General features: G+C 54.3%; 1 protein-coding gene across 1 annotated transcript; it reads left to right on the top strand.

Moving 5' to 3' along the window:
* The first annotated feature begins 9,137 nt into the window (after positions 1 to 9,137).
* Positions 9,138 to 13,903, top strand: UFC1 (ubiquitin-fold modifier conjugating enzyme 1). The gene is made up of 6 exons (XM_039512096.1): positions 9,138 to 9,305; positions 10,306 to 10,373; positions 12,038 to 12,101; positions 12,764 to 12,840; positions 13,412 to 13,502; positions 13,582 to 13,903. Exons 1-6 carry the CDS (start codon positions 9,183 to 9,185, stop codon positions 13,651 to 13,653), a joined length of 495 nt encoding a protein of 164 aa, XP_039368030.1. The 5' UTR covers positions 9,138 to 9,182; the 3' UTR covers positions 13,654 to 13,903.
* Positions 13,904 to 15,783: the final 1,880 nt, after the last annotated feature.

Here is a 15,783-nt window from a genome sequence, read left to right as displayed (position 1 = left end):
CCCCCACCTGCATCACAGCTGTAGTTGAGCCCCACCCTCTTGGTCACTTATCGGTGTACTGTGAGGTGATCCAATCTCTGAATCCCCAGTATGTCCTCCTCCCCCACCCCCCCACGTCTGAACAGAGTCCAGGGATTGCCCCAGTCTCAGGGCACACTCCTGGGGCACAAATCTATCTAGCACCCACTCCTGAGAGCTGCAACCACATGGCCGCTGCCCAGCCCAGGGATGGCCCCTCAGATGACCCCCTGTTGCTTAAACACACCTGTGATGGGGTTCGGGGGCAATCCAGACCAGTGCAGGGCTGTGTCAGCGTTTGCTGTGCAACCTTGGGTGCCTCACAGTGCTTTGCTGCTGTAGCTCCCAACCCGGGACACTCACAATCAGCCAAACAGCATGCAGGTCACACCCTGAGCCAGGGTCTGTGTGCTAGACAGTCCCAGGTCAGCCGCTCTGACCCCAGCAGCCTGTCCATAGCCCCACTCTGGGCTTCCACTAGCTTTGCGTACACCCAGCAAGGGTATGTGATATAAATATATGAACAACAGGACCCAGGTTAAGTGATGCCAAATTAAAGGAGTAAAGTTATAAGGAGTTACAAGCAAATAACAATGAAAAAGCATCTAAGAGTCTAAAACTTAACCTAGCAAGATACAGGCTTGGGTCCAGGTGGTTTCTCACCAATATTAAGATCCCAGAGACCTTAAACACGCCCCTTGGTTGAAGGACCCCTCTTTCTCAGCGTGTAGGAGCTCCTCGTTTGTCTCGGTCTAATGATGGATGCCAAAGACGGCTTCCGTCCTTGCTTATATCTTCCTAAGTTCAATGAGCTTGTTTCACGATGCAGGCTGACCTCATGTGGGTTCGTATGGGAACGGGGCTTCCATTGCTTTGAGTCCACCATGCTTAATTAACACAGGAGACAAGTAAATAGCTGTGACATTCCCTCCTGTCTCCCCATTTGCTCACAGGCTTGAAAACATAATATTATGAAGTATCCGCATTTCCTCCTATGGTGTTTACTACAGATATTTCACAATGAAAAGACCTCATGCTATACACTTCTACAATACAACATCTTTGTATAGTCAGAGTCAGGTTTGCCCCCACCCCTTGTTAGCTTGAAGGGTCTGTTTACATGATATGTGAACACATTCTCATTGTCTTTCAAAGTACTTAGGAAATAACTCCCAGGTGGGGACAACACATTCCTTTGTCTACTGCAGCCCTGGTTACCAACTCCTCCCGGACATGCCTGGTTTAAACACACTTTAGTCATAATTCTAGCATATATCCATAACTCTTACAACCCACCATGTACATACATCATGCAAGAACAGTGATGATCAATGTGTTATTAGTTTTCAAATGACACCTCACAAGGCATATTCTGTATAAAGATAATTACAATAATGCGTAGGGTGTGAATACAGGGGTGCTCCGGTGACACAACACCCTCTCCCAGAACTCCACCCAAAGGTATGAGCCTGTTGGGTAACCTCTTCGAGGGGCATGTGACTGGTGTAACATGCAGACACTTTGCACAGGATTCTCACCCCATTGCTCTGTACTTAATCACATGAGAAATACACAGATCTAGACAAAAAGAACAAACCCTCCATGCTATTTCCTGCCTCCGTTTCCACAGCACTCCAGAGCATTCTTTGGGCTGGGGGCAGAGTCCTCTGGGGCATCCGGGGACCTTCTGCTGCAGTGCACAGCTTGGGTTCTGAAACACAGCGCCCGCTCCCCCAGCTGCTTCCTTCTCCTATGAGTCCTTTTTTACAGGCTAACATCACCACCTAGGTGTCCTTGTTCTTCTGCTGGGACCTTTCCACTCTGCAAACCCTCGGCTCCCTGCTGAAGGAAGTTAGAGGGAACTGGTTCCCTTAGGATGCGGTTACTCTTTCTAGCCTATCCACTGTCCAGTCAAAGCACAGTCATTCATCTCCATTGTCCCTAGTTTAGGAGGTATGGGCTAGGTCCTGTCAGCCCATGGTGAACACACATTGACAGCAGGACATTCCACAATACAGCAATGGTCATAGCAACAACGTAATCGTGTCACCCAGAATTTAAAAATTGTACAGATTTCCCCACTCACCACTGTGATCCTTTCGGGGTGACATGGTGAATTGCTACTGGCTGTTTTTAGCACCAGGGAGCCTTGTCTCTGCCCACCAAGGAAAGTTTGCCCCAAACTACCAAGTGCTGGCACCACGAGTGCCCCACTCCAGGCTCTGCAAGCCCAGCTCTTCCCTCCTCAGGCTGGCAATTTGCACCCCGCAGCCCTTCGGCTCCCTGAGCGAGTCCTTGGGGCAGAGCAGAGAGAACGTGTGGCTAAATCTCTGGCAATAGTTACCCCAGTGTTTTGCTCTATCCCCAGGCACTGGTCCCTCCAACCTGTCTGTACGCCCTCACTTCATCGCACTCAGCCCCTCGATTTCTGGTCAGTCCATACAGGCCTTGTCTAGTCAAGAGAGCTGGGATCCACTTTTCAAGAGACACCCCCGCTGGCAGAGGGTTGCCCCCTTTCTTTCTCCTTTCATACAGTTCCAGCCCTTTTGTCTCTTGTCATAACTAGGACATTTTGTTGACTTCAGCTCCCCCCGATGCTCCCCACTGTCCAACAGCTGCTTGGGCTCTTCTGTGTCTTGTATCGGCCCAAGCCCGCACCTTGTCTAGACTATAAATACTGGGCGGGGCTGGGGTGAAAGCTGTTTTCTCCTGGTGAGCTCTGAGAACCACCCTGCCCCAGCCCCCTGCTTCCCCTCCAGCAGCTTTGGACACAATATCCTGCATGCTACATAACTCTGACATCCCGAACATCCAACCCGCAATAACCATGGCACCCAGCGAGTTCCTAGCGATCAGCAGAGACCGCTCATCACAGCCCCCTTCGGAGGAATACTGTGAAGATGGCACTAGGCACCGGAACAGAGGGGCCAGGAGGACATGGCTATGCCCTCCCGCTTTTTACGGGTTGTAAGGGCGAGTGATGGGAGGGAGGGGGGAGAGAGGAGCAAGCAGAGGGCAGGGCCTCAGGGGGAATGGGTGGTGCAAGGGCAGGCGCTTGGGGAAGGGGCGGAGCCTCAGGGGAAGGGGTGCCGTGGTGGTGAGGCCATAATTTGGGCACCTGTGGGAGTCCCCCCCCCCCCCCACTTCTAGGGACCTTCAGTTGTCCCTGGATGGTGATCACAGGGGAAATATGCCTGTCTGGGCATGTTCCTGGGTATAGACTTGGAACTGTGTCTGATGCCAACATGGGGCGCCTGGGTCACAGTCACCCCCAGCCACAGGGAACAATGGAGAATCCCCTCCCCCATCGAGAACAATAGAGAATCCCTCTTTGCCCTCCATAGAGACTAACTGGCTCTTTCTGCAGTCTCTGTTGGCTCCAGTGCCTAGTTGTCCTGCCAAGAGGAGGTAAACTGCACCAAACGGCCCAGCAAACGGGAGTTCTCCTGGCGATCTAGGGTGAGACTCCTGGGCTTTGGGCACTCTGGGCCTGGCTCTGAGTGCCAGTGCTGCAGCCAAGTTGGGTTTGGTCCTGCTTTGAGCAGGGGGTTGGACTAGATACCTCCTGAGGTCCCTTCCAACCCTGAGATTCTATGATTCATGCTGGCCCGGAGACCCCTTACGCTGGCCTAGCAAGTGAGCGTGGTGCATCGGAGAGGAGCTAACACTCAGTCCCAGCTGGCCTCGTTCATGATGCCACTAAAGTGAGTGAGGGGCCCGAATCTCTGCTCACCCGCAGGTCTGTAAACCCAGAGGCAGTGCAGTGAGCTCTGGGCTCCACCCCACAGGTGTCAGTCATGTTGCTCAGTGCATGACTGGAAGGTGCTCAGAGGCTCTGGTGACAAGCGCGGGATAAGAACTTTTAGAACAGGCTAGACTCTCTGCCATGGCTCTCTGTTGTCGTACACCCCGGGCAGAGTGGGGTGAAATGCTACCAGGCCAGCATCGCTTTGTAAATGACAGCAGGAGGTGCCAGGCTGGGGAGACACGCCTGGGACTTGCAGGGTCTTCTCCTGCCTTTGCCTCAGTATCCTCAGCTGTCCAGGGGTATACATCCCCGAATCCCCTCCCCCCTTCCCAGGAGGCTGTGGTCCTCACAATTGTGAACTGACAATGAAAAGTGCTATCCAATGGCCCAGCACCCATTGAAGCCAGCACTGACTAAGTACGTTTCCTGAATAAGCAGCAAATTCAGCCCACAGGCTGCCCTGGACCAGAGCTGTATTCACCCAAAGAAATTAGAGTCCTGAGATGGCAGAGCCCCAGGTACCGAGAGAGGGTGATCAGGATGCAGTCTGCACGGTTAGAGAGCAGCTCAGCCACATAGGGACTTGTAGGATCTCATCAGGGATCCCAACCCCAGCAGGGCTAAGGAACATTAGATTCCACAGGAAATATTGTTCATGACTCAGTCGAGAGCATGTCCCTCAGTAGAGACCCCAATGTCTCAGCATGGTGCTAGGGGGTCCTGTGCTGCAGAGATCGGTGTGGGGGCTCACTGTCACCTTCGCCTCTGTATCAGTGCTCACCCCAATGCCCCAGCGTAGTGCTGGTGAGTGCTGTGCCATAGGGCTGGGGCTCAGTAAGAGGCGTTCTCCCCAGTGGCTCAGCACAGACCCCAGGCCCCAGTGCAGGGCTGGACGAACTCTGTAGGACCCATGAATCTTGACAGATGTGTTGTGGGGGGCTGTTGACCACTGTAGCAGTGGAGCTATGTCTGCAGGTTTTGTATCTTTTGTTCTGGCAGGGTCTGGTGCTCAGGGTCGGCTCCAGGGTTTTTGCCGCCCCAAATCCCATGCACTGTTACAGACTAGGGACTGAATGGCTGGGCAGCAGTTCTGCAGAAAAGGACCTAGGGGTTACGGTGGACGAAAAGCTGAATATGAGTCAACAGTGTGCCCTTGTTGCCAAGAAGGCTAATGGCATTTTGGGTTGTATAAGTAGGGGCATTGCCAGCAGATCGAGGGATGTGATCATTCCCCTCTACTCAGCACTGGTGAGGCCTCATCTGGAGTACTCTGTCCAGTTTTGGGCCTCACACTACAAGAAGGATGTGGATAAATTGGAGAGAGTCCAGCGGAGGGCAACAAAAATGATTAGGGGGCTGGAGCACATGACTTATGAGGAGAGGCTGAGGGAACTGGGATTGTTTAGTCTGCAGAAGAGAAGAATGAGGGGGGATTTGATAGCTGCTTTCAACTACCTGAAAGGGGGTTCCAAAGAGGATGGATCTAGACTGTTCTCAGTGGTAGAAGATGACAGAACAAGGAGTAATGGTCTCAAGTTGCAGAGGGGGAGGTTTAGGTTGGACATTAGGAAAAACTTTTTCACTAGTAGGGTGGTGAAGAACTGGAATGGGTTCCCTAGGGAGGTGGTGGAATCTCCTTCCTTAGAGGTTTTTAAGGTCAGGCTTGACAAAGCCCTGGCTGGGATGATTTAGTTGGGTTTGGTCCTGCTTTGAGCAGGGGGTTGGACTTCATATCTCCTGAGATTCTATGATTCTATGAAGCAGCAAAAAAAAAGAAAAGAAAAAAAAGCCGTGATCATGATCAGCGGCACTTCGGCGGCAGCTCCACCGCGCCACTTTCTTCTTTGGCAGCAATTTGGCATCCAGTCCTTCCCTCTGAGAGGGACCGAGGGACCCGCTACCAAAGAGCCCAACGTGCCGCCCCTTCCCTTTGGCCACCCCAAGCACCTGCTTGCTGAGCTGGTGCCTGGAGCCGGCCCTGCTGGTGCTGCTTTGAGTTGGTGAGTACTGGTCTGTGAGGAGCTTGCTTCTGATGACAAGCTTGGTGAAGTTGGGGGGGAGTTGCTTGAAGGCTAGAGTAGTGGGTTCAGGAAAGATTTGTTTCAGGGTGATACCCATCAAGCATGGTTTGTAACTGTTTAATGATACTCTGTATGGGTTCCAGTGTGGGGTGGTAGGTGATGACTAAAGGTGTGTGGGCAGAGGTGGGTTTATCTCTGTATTGAAGCAGATTCTTACGGCGTATTTGGGTGGTCTGTTCCATGATGTGATCTGCTTCTTTGGTGGAGTGTACATGTTTGGCAAAGGCGGTTTTAAGTGTGTTAAGGTGTGTATCCTGGACTTCCTCCTCAGAGCAGAGTTTGTGGTATCTGAGTGCCCGGCTGTAGATAACAGGTTTCTTGGTGCATTTGGATTACTGGATCTCTGAAGGCAGGCGTGGTGATCTGAGGGCTTCTTGTATATAGTCATCTGGAGGGTTTCATCGTTGAAGTTGATTATGGTGTCCAGGAAGCTGATGCAGCAATGTTCTAGAGAGAGTTTAATGGATACCTGTTGGTCAAATCTATGCAGGAGTTCAGGTTGTTTATCGAGATGATGAAAATATCATTGATGTATCTCAGGTATTTATGGTGCATTTGTCCAGAAATTCTTCAAGGTGGCCCATGAAGAGGTTGGCATAATGGGGAGCCACCCTAGTACCCCAGGGCTGTTCCCATTGCTTGGACAAAGTGTTGGTTGAATGTAAAATTGTTGTGGGTGAGGATGACATGGCCGCGTTTGGCGATGTGATTGGGGTGGCTATCTGAGGGTCACCCATTGGCTGCAGGCAGGCAGCAATGCTGTCAATGTAGGGATATTAAAGAAGGTTTATATTAAACATGGTTTATATGAGAAATGATTTATTGATTTATTGTTAATTAATACTTTATAACTTAAGGTTTATGTTAGAAGTAAATTTGTGATTCCCAACATTTAGCTTCTAACCTGCAAGCCACCAGCTGTGTCTGTGTAAAGCCTGCTCAAAGAGATACTTGGTATAAAACTTGTTAAGCTCAAAGAAATACTTTGTATAAAACTTGTTAAACATTAATTATCTCTAAGTAAGCCAAAACAGTAGCTGTTATAGTGTATAGATAGAGACCCCCACCCTCTGTAAGTGTTCAGCTCACTTTATCTTTGCTTGTTAAAAGACAGGGAGTCTCACATAAATTGGTAACACCCCAAAAGGTAAAGAGACAGTGAAATAGATGTGATTAAGATAGAGAATGTATGTGAATGCATGCCTAGTTTAAACAATGAATGAATGGTTAGGGAGTCACCAGCCTGAAGAATTCAGTGTCGGCTGAAGAAGGTGTCAAGTGGGATCAACCAGATGACCCCCGGAGGGCAAACTGGAATCCACCCACCACACCTCAAAGGAAGGAAAAACAAAACATCTAATAACATGGAGCCAGCCACCTGCTGATTGATTTAGCAACAGCAAAATGAAGCAACTCTCATGAACTGACATAGGAATAAAGTCCTATAAAACTGGACTCTAAAGACTGAGGACTTTGAGTCTATGGTTCTTCTGCCAGCCTCCAGGAGCATCAGATGCATCTGACACAGACTCGGCTCCATCCTCATGACCAAGATACCTGGCCAGTAACTTGGCATGAGCAACATCTAGGCTGGTAACTATAACATCTATACAGAACCTGAATGAATAATTGTGTGAATGAATGTGTGTGTATGTATGTATAAGGAATAAGTAGTGATAGAAATAAGTAGTATAACAACGTTGTTTACTGTTGTCTTTTGTTTTGTTATGGTATTTACAATAAATGTGGCATCTTTGCCTTATCCCTCTTAATAAGATCCTGCTGGTTTTTATTATATTGGTACAACATCAATTTAGAGTAAATTTAATAAAACTCCAGTTTTCAAACGGTTCCTGGTCTGGGAGTGTAACGGGGAAGGCAGCGGCAGCGGGGAGGGGGCCTGCGGAGCCCAGCATATGGGGGGATCAGGGGCAGCGGGAGGGGGCCTGCGGAGCCCAGCATATGGGGATCTGGGCAGCGGGAGGGGGCCTGCAGAGCCCAGCATATGGGGATCGGGGGCAGCGGGGAGGGGCCTGCGGAGCCCAGCATATGGGGATCGGGGCAGCGGGAGGGGGCCTGCAGAGCCCAGCATATAGGGGATCGGGGCAGCGGCTGCGGGGAGGGGGCCTGCGGAGCCCAGCATATGGGGGGATCAGGGGCAGCAGCAGCGGGAGGGGGCCTGTGGAGCCCAGCATATGGGGGATCGGGGCAGCGCGGAGGGGGCCTGCGGAGCCCAGCATATGGGGATCGGGGCAGCGGGAGGGCCTGCGGAGCCCAGCATATGGGGATCGGGGCAGCGGGAGGGGGCCTGCAGCCCAGCATATGGGGATCGGGGCAGCGGGAGGGGCCTGCGGAGCCCAGCATATGGGGATCGGGGCAGCGGAGCCCAGCATATGGGGATCAGGGGCAGCGGGAGGGCCTGCGGAGCCCAGCATATGGGGATCGGGGCAGAGGGAGGGCCTGCGGAGCCCAGCATATGGGGATCGGGGCAGCGGGAGGGGCCTGCGGAGCCCAGCATATGGGGATAAGGGCAGCGGGAGGGGGCCTGCGGAGTCCAGCATATGGGGATGGGGGCAGCGGGGCGGGGGCCTGCGGAGCCCAGCATATGGGGGATCGGGGGCAGCGGAGCCCAGCATATGGGGGATCGGGGCAGCGGGAGGGCTGCGGAGCCCAGCATATGAGGGATTGGGGGCAGAGGGGAGGGGGCCTGCGCAGCCCAGCATATGGGGGATAAGGGCAGCGGGGAGGGGCCTGCGGAGCCCAGCATATGGGGATCAGGGGCAGCGGGAGGGGGCCTGCGGAGCCCAGCACATGGGGGATCAGAGGCAGCGGGGAGGGGGCCTGCGGAGCCCAGCACATGGGGGGATCGGGGGCAGCGGGGAGGGGGCCTGCGGAGCCCAGCATAGGGGGGGATCGGGGGTAGCGAGGAGGGGGCCTGCGGAGCCCAGCATAGGGGGGGATCGGGGGCAGCGGGGAGGGGGCCTGCGGAGCCCAGCATATGGGGGATCGGTGCAGCGGGGAGGGGGCCTGCGGAGCCCAGCATAGGGGGGGATCGGGGGCAGCGGGGAGGGGGCCTGCGGAGCCCAGCATAGCGGGGGATCGGGGCAGCGCGGACATTCCTGGCAGTGGCAAGTTACCGCCTGGGCTGGGCACTGAAGGGGAAGGGCAGGGGGCGGGGCGCGGGGCCCGGCAGGGGCCCGGCCAGCTCAGCACGGATTGGTCAGGGCTTCCTCAGCCCCGCCCCCAAGCCATCCCTGCCATCAACAAACATGGCGCCTCTGCCCAGCCCGAGCCTTGCTGTGACACCACTTCCGGTCCTTCTCCCCCCAGTAAAGATGGCGGACGAGGCGACCCGGCGGGTGGTGGCGGAGTTGCCGCTGCTGAAGACGAACGCGGGGCCCCGGGACCGGGAGCTGTGGGTGCAGCGGTTGAAGGAGGAATACCAGGCGCTCATCAAGGTTACGCTCTTCCGCTTCCGGGAAGGGTGTCACCGGCAAAGGGGCCGGGCGGAAACCGCTTCCTGTCAGCGCTATGCTACCGGCGTCTCTGGTGCGGGGAACAGGCCGCCCTTTCCCCTGGGGCCACCCGGTGTCCGGACCGGGAGGCCGCACTGTGGGGAGCACGCGCCCCTCTCGTACTGACGTGGCCCTTCCCAGACGGTGGCCAGAGAGAGTCACACTCAAATGTGCTCCCCCATCTCTCTACAGGGGACATGGGCTGCCCCTTCTCCTCCCCCTGGGTCTGCCCCTTCCCCGCATCTCTGCAGCGGACCTGGGGCTGCCCCCCCCCCGGTCTCTGGAGCATTAGCCAGGCCCCAGTGGGGTTCCCTGTGCTCCAGGGGGTGCAGACTGCCCTGCTCCTAAGGTATCTGGGGCTGCAGGGGCCCCACAGTGCAGGGATCTGTGGGGAGAGTATAGCTGGCTCCCAGGCCCAGAGTGAAGCACGTCCCCTGGAGGGACAGTGGGGTGCCCCATGGCACCTACCTTGCCTTAAACTCTCCATTTAGTGTAGCCTAAAGGACAGGACACCTGGAAACCAGCAACATTCTTCCCCTGTGGTGCCCGGCCAGGCCTGTGTACTAAGGGCATCCCATGAGCAGCAACCGGACCCAGGAATCCTGCCGTCTGCCCCATGCCCAGTACCTCAGGGCTTGACAGCATCTGCTTTTGGTGGCTCTGTGCGATGCTAGTGCCAGTCTTGTGTTGCTGGCTGTGGGGCTTTTATAGCTGGTGTTCACCAAAGCAGTAATAGATCTTTCTGCCTTGTGAGGAACATCCCTACACTGTAAACATGTCCAGAGAGATCTCCATTACCTACGTAGATTTTGGGAACAGGAATTTTGGTTTCTGTGCAAGCTTCTGATGGATTGGGAGGCTAGACACAAACTGCATGGTATGGGGGTTCTGATTTTGTGGGGTTGCCTGTATCCACTCACTGCCTTTGTTTTTCCCTTCCCAGTATGTGGAAAACAACAAGAACGCTGACAATGACTGGTTCAGGTTGGAGTCCAACAAGGAAGGGACGAGGTAGGCATGTTTGTGGCTGCCATGGCTCCAGGCCCTCCTGTCTCTCTGATGGGCTTCCTCTGCGATAGCCCGCTCTCTAGGCTTTGAGGAATTGTGAGCATACCAAGTCCCAGTCCTGTGGGATCCCTTGCGTCTGCACTGGGAGCTGTTGTGGCCCTTCACTGAAAAAGGAGCAGAAGGCTGAGTCTCTGGCAAACAGGTCTTGCCTTCCGATAGCTGCTGGAGTTAGAGGCATGAGCAAGAAAGGGAATTCTGAACAGTCCTTTCTCACATCTGTGTCACATCCTTCCTATCCTAATCCTGCTAGCTCTCTGGTTGGCCAGAGACCCCTCTGGGGTTGTGGGGAACTGAACGTCTACTGTGCAAAGCGTGCAGAACCCTGCCCGTCTCCCACCTCTCCATCCATCCACAAGGAGCAGGGAAGGCCTCAAACCCTTTTTCCCTTTGCAGGTCCCCCAGGTTGTGCCCTAATCTATCTCTTGGTGGAATAAAGTATAATAATCTCAGACCCTTGGTCCCTGGAGGCCATTTCTCATCCCTGCATAATAAATATGGACATGTTCCCATGCAAGGTGATTAGTGATTAGTGATCCAGTCTGCACTGTGCTTCCTGTGGCAGGAGGCACTGAAATGCCACCCCTCCCTGGGCTGTGTGGTACCTCACCAGGAGCTCAGGGGCCATCCCCAATGTGTATACGAGGGAGCAGACTGCAGCTGCCCTTTTCAGTAGCAGGGAGATGGAAGCTAGGGACCTGCAGGCAATGTGGCTTGACTGCATGGGTCAGGATGGAGCACTGCATGCTGGGAGCTGTAGTCTCCATTTGGCTGCATCCACTGCAAGAGTGTTGGGGTACCCGGTGTGATCCAGTGGTGTCGAGCAGTTGGAGTTGGTACTGCCCAGCAGGAGGGAGTACAGTGCAGCTGGGTGCCCCACGTGTCCATAGGCTGCCAGTCGTAGCTTGTCCAGCTGGTCTTCTTGGAGTTGTGACCTATTGCCAGGTGAGCTAATGGCTTCATAGTGCTCCCCGTGCTGCACCTGCCTTCCACCCATGCCTCCTCAGGGGCTAGGATAGGCATTGATCCCCTATGTGCCACTCTGCCATTCTCGTAAAGGTCTCGGCTTGGGCCCAGCTGTTATTGTCACTGCAGAGAGATGCCTGCCCCTGTGCTCTTGCTACCAGCCACCAAGCCCAGGGCTGTGAATGGACCCCCGCTTGCCTGTCTGCTGCATGTGGTGCTCCCACGTCCCAGGTTTTGTCAACATCAGAGAGGCCTTGGCCTGCAGCATCACTCTGTTGGGTGTGCGGTGCCCCATGTGCCCACACACAAAGGGACTCATTAGTTTGATGGGATGGAGCCTGGATCAACTGAGTGCCATGGAGAACGGGTCCAGGCTGCAGCAGCCAGAGCAGAGCTTTTAGCAAAACATCCCGTCTTAAGTCAGACCTGGCCAGCGATGGAGAATCCCCCACGACCTTGGTTCCAACGGTTAAACTTCAGCTTCCAGCAATTGGGTCTAGTTAGACCTTTGCTGCACTGAAGAGTCCTCACTTGTCAGATTTCTGTTCCCCACATCACCCCTTATCCGCCTCTTTGTTAAGCTGAACAGACGGAGCTCCTGGGGTCTCTCCCTGCCCCCTCCTTCCTATCTCTCTCTCTTGCAGGTGGTTCGGGAAGTGCTGGTACATCCACGATCTGCTCAAGTATGAGTTTGCCCTCGAGTTTGACGTGAGTGTCTCTGGGGCGGGGGTGTCTGAGGGAGGAGAGCCCGCCTGCTCTGCTCCAAGGCTGGGGAAGGGAGGGGTTTCTCGTCCACTCCCTGCAGCGCTGGAGGGAGCAGGTGGGAGCTGGCCCTGGCTAGGTTCGCAGCATCGCTGTTCCCCTGGGCCACAGGAGCTAGGGGCTGAGGAAGGGAACACACTGAGGATGTTAACCGGGAAGGGACAGAGAATCGCCCGCCCTGTAGGGTGAGAGCGAGCAGGAAGGAGTCTTGTGGGACTTGGCTAGTGCAGCCCAGCTGCTGAGCGAGCCGGGAGCTGAGAGCAGGGAGCCCTTTACACAGCGCTTTGCAATGGGATTGTGTCGGGGAACTTTGTGTAACTTGGGGCTAGCAAAGGGCTCTGCTTCAATGGGGCCCTGCCCCGTCCTGCCCCTCCTAAACTAGGGCACCCCCCCTCCCGCCTACCCACGAGCTTCCACTTCAGCATCTGGGGTGTAAACACAGTAGGGAGCTCACAAGGGGCATAGACTCAGTGCTCCCAGCTGTGTGGCTGAGCAGAGAGAGCAGCAGCTGGAACTCGGGGTACGCATACTGCTCCCTGTTCATGGGGTGAGAGAGGGTTGGCGTGGCCATGGGCCCACTGAGCGGGTTTTGGGGGTTTTCTTTGCAGATTCCTGTTACGTACCCATCCACCGCCCCCGAAATCGCCATTCCAGAGCTGGATGGGAAAACGGCCAAGATGTACAGGTCAGGCAACCCTGGCGCGCTCCCACCTCCGCTCTCTGCAGGCCCTAGGGACCAGAGCTCCTGACTCAGATCCCAGGCTTTGGTTGGGTCTGTCTTTATATCGCTTCTTCCATCCCACTGATGTGTATAGGCTGTGGGAGGAGTCGCAGCTGTTGGTAAATGCAGCTGCCTCTGGGGTGGAACGTGGCAGCTGTTGCTCAAAGCACAGGAAAGCGGCCCCTTGATGCAGGACAGGAAGTGGAGGAGATGCCATGTCTGAGTTGATCCCCAGGCGTCCTGGTGAGGCAGAGGAAGCTGCCTTGGGTCGGGATGGGGCCAGGCCTGTGAGAGCTGCAGCTCCGTTCTGGGGCTGATTGGGCTTGACACGCCTATGGCAGTGCCTCCGTGTCTCCCGTGGTCCCATGAGGCTGGGCTCTGTCTCCTCTTCCCATCTCCCCTGGTCCCACGACACCAGGCTCTGTCTCCTCTCCCCATCTCCCATGATCCCATGAGGCTGGGCTCTGGGCTCTGTCTTCCCTCAGTGTCTCCTGTGGCTGGGGCTTCTCCCTCACGTCTGTTTTGTCTCTTGCAGGGGAGGGAAGATCTGCCTGACTGACCACTTCAAGCCCCTGTGGGCCAGGAACGTGCCCAAGTTCGGGCTGGCCCATCTCATGGCCCTGGGGGTGCGTTTCCATCAGTGGGGGGTTGGGGGAGTCTGTGTCTGAGCCGTGCTCACAGCCCCCTGTGCTCTTTGCCTTGCAGCTGGGCCCGTGGCTGGCAGTGGAGATCCCGGACCTGATCGCCAAGGGGCTCATCGAGCACAAGGAGAAGTGAGGGGTCCAGGCTGTCAGAGGCCGGCATGGTGGCTCCAGATGCTCCGGCGTCAGACCGTGTCCTTCCACGCAAACACAGCAGCCAACTGGCCCCGCAGCCCTGCCCTCAGTGTGGGGCAGTGGACCCACTGTGCTGGGGACTCACGATTCCTGTCCGCTCCAATTCCATGTAACCCCTGCCCAGTTCCTGTAGGGGGGAGCTGCCCAATCTCCCTCCAAAAATCCCCCAATAAAAACTGTAGCCTGACTAAGGCCTGCCTGGCTGCTGCCGTGCCTGGGGGCTCTTGCCAGGGGTTGCGTCCTGCTCAGGTAGCTGTGCTCTAGCCGTCTCCGCTGAGTCTCTGCTGCCACTGCACCAACTGCAACATCCTGATGCTTCCTGGTCCCTCCTGCTTAAAGAGACGGCTTGTAACTGAACCGGTTTCCAATTCACCATACCAGTGAGTGGGGGGCTGGCCCCTGCGAGTGAGGCTCCGTCCAGTTCTCCTAAAGGACTCCCTAAGCTGGCCCCCTGGGTGTAAGAGATCCCCCTCCCCTGCTGTGCTGCCCAGGGCTTCTCCCATGCAGGGGCTGAGATATGGCCCCTGGAGCCCTCAGTAACTTCAGTAGGCGGCTCACTTCTTGTCACTCGTCCACCTAGCTTCTACCTGCACAGAATCGCACAAGAGGGTGTCAGCTGGGGCTAGATCAATGGTTTGCGCGGCACCTAGCATGGGGGGTGGGGGAGGGAGAGGTCCATGGCTGAGGGTCCTAGGTGCTACTGTAATACACCTAATAAATAATAAGAATGTAGAGTACTTGTGGCACCTAAGAGACTAACACATTTATTTGGGCATAAGCTTTCATGGGCTAAAGCCCACTTCATCAGATGCATGGAGTGGAAAATACAGTAGGAAGACACACACCACACACACACCCCCCATGAAAAAATGGGTGTTGCCATACCAACTGTAATGAGACTAATCAATTAAGGTGGGCTATTATCAGCAGGAGAAAAAAACTTGTAGTGACAATCAGGATGGCCCATTTCCAACAATTGACAAGAAGGTGTGAGTAACAGTAGGGGGAAAATTAGCATGGGGAAATAGTTTTTACTTTGTGTAATGACCCATCCACTCCCAGTCCTTATTCAAGCCTAATTTAATGGTGTCCGCAAATTAATTCCAGTTCTGCAGTTTCTTGTTGGAGAATTGCGACTTTTAGGTTTGTAATTGAGTGACCAGGGAGGTTGAACTGTTCTCCAACTGGTTTTTTAATTTTATAATTCTTGACATCTGATTTGTGTCCATTTATTCTTTTGCGTAGAGACTCTCTGATTTGGCCAATGTACATAGCAGAGGGGCATTGCTGGCACATGATGGCATATATCACATTGGTAGATGCACAGGTGAACAAGCCCCTGATGGTGTGGCTGATGTGATTAGGTCCTATGATGGTGTCCATTGAATAGATATGTGAACAAAGTTGGCATCGGGCTTTGTTGCAAGGATAGGTTCCTGAGTTAATGTTTTTGTTGTGTGGTGTGTAGTTGCTGGCGAGTATTTGCTTCAGGTTGGGGGGCTGTCTGTAAGCGAGGATGGGCCTGTCTCCCAAGTTCTGTGAGAGAGTGAAGGACCTTATCAAAGGCTTTCTGAAAATCCAAGTACACTGTATCCATTGGATCCCCCTTGTCTCCCTGCTCGTTGACACCCTCAAAGAATTCCAATAGATTGGTGAGGCACGATTGTCCTTTACAAAAGCCGTGTTGACTCTTCCCCAACATATTGTGTTCCCGTGTGTGTCTGATAATTCTGTTCTTTCTATAGTTTCAACCAGTTTGCCTGGTACTGAAGTTAAGCTTACAGGCTTGTGATTGCCAGGATCTCCTCTGGAGCCTTTTTAAAAATCGGAATCACATTAGTTATCCTCCAGTCATCTGCTTCAGAGGCTGAGTTAAGTGATAGTTACTATCACGGTTAGCAGTTCTGCAATTTCATATCTAAGTTCCTTCAGCACTCTTGGGTGATACCATCTGCTCCTGGTGACTGTTTAATGTATCTACCTAACAATAATACCCAGTGCCTGGCACAGGCTGGGGCTCCTAGGAGTTACTGTAATACCCCTAATAAATAATCCTGGCTGTTAGCTAAGG

The sequence above is a fragment of the Mauremys reevesii genome, linkage group 24 (genome assembly GCF_016161935.1).
Source record: "Mauremys reevesii isolate NIE-2019 linkage group 24, ASM1616193v1, whole genome shotgun sequence".
In the NCBI taxonomy this organism is placed as follows: Eukaryota; Metazoa; Chordata; order Testudines; family Geoemydidae; genus Mauremys; species Mauremys reevesii.
The sequence above is the reverse complement of the archived record's forward strand: the minus strand, read 5'-3'. Positions and strand labels throughout refer to the sequence as shown.

Excerpts from the sequence above, each read along its gene's own strand:
- UFC1 (XM_039512096.1), top strand. The coding sequence starts at position 9,183 with ATGGCGGACGAGGCGACCCGGCGGGTGGTGGCGGAGTTGCCGCTGCTG. Across the intron at positions 10,374-12,037 it reads TCCAACAAGGAAGGGACGAG|GTGGTTCGGGAAGTGCTGGT; the intron begins GTAGGCATGTTT and ends TCTCTCTTGCAG. Across the intron at positions 13,503-13,581 it reads CCCATCTCATGGCCCTGGGG|CTGGGCCCGTGGCTGGCAGT; the intron begins GTGCGTTTCCAT and ends TTTGCCTTGCAG.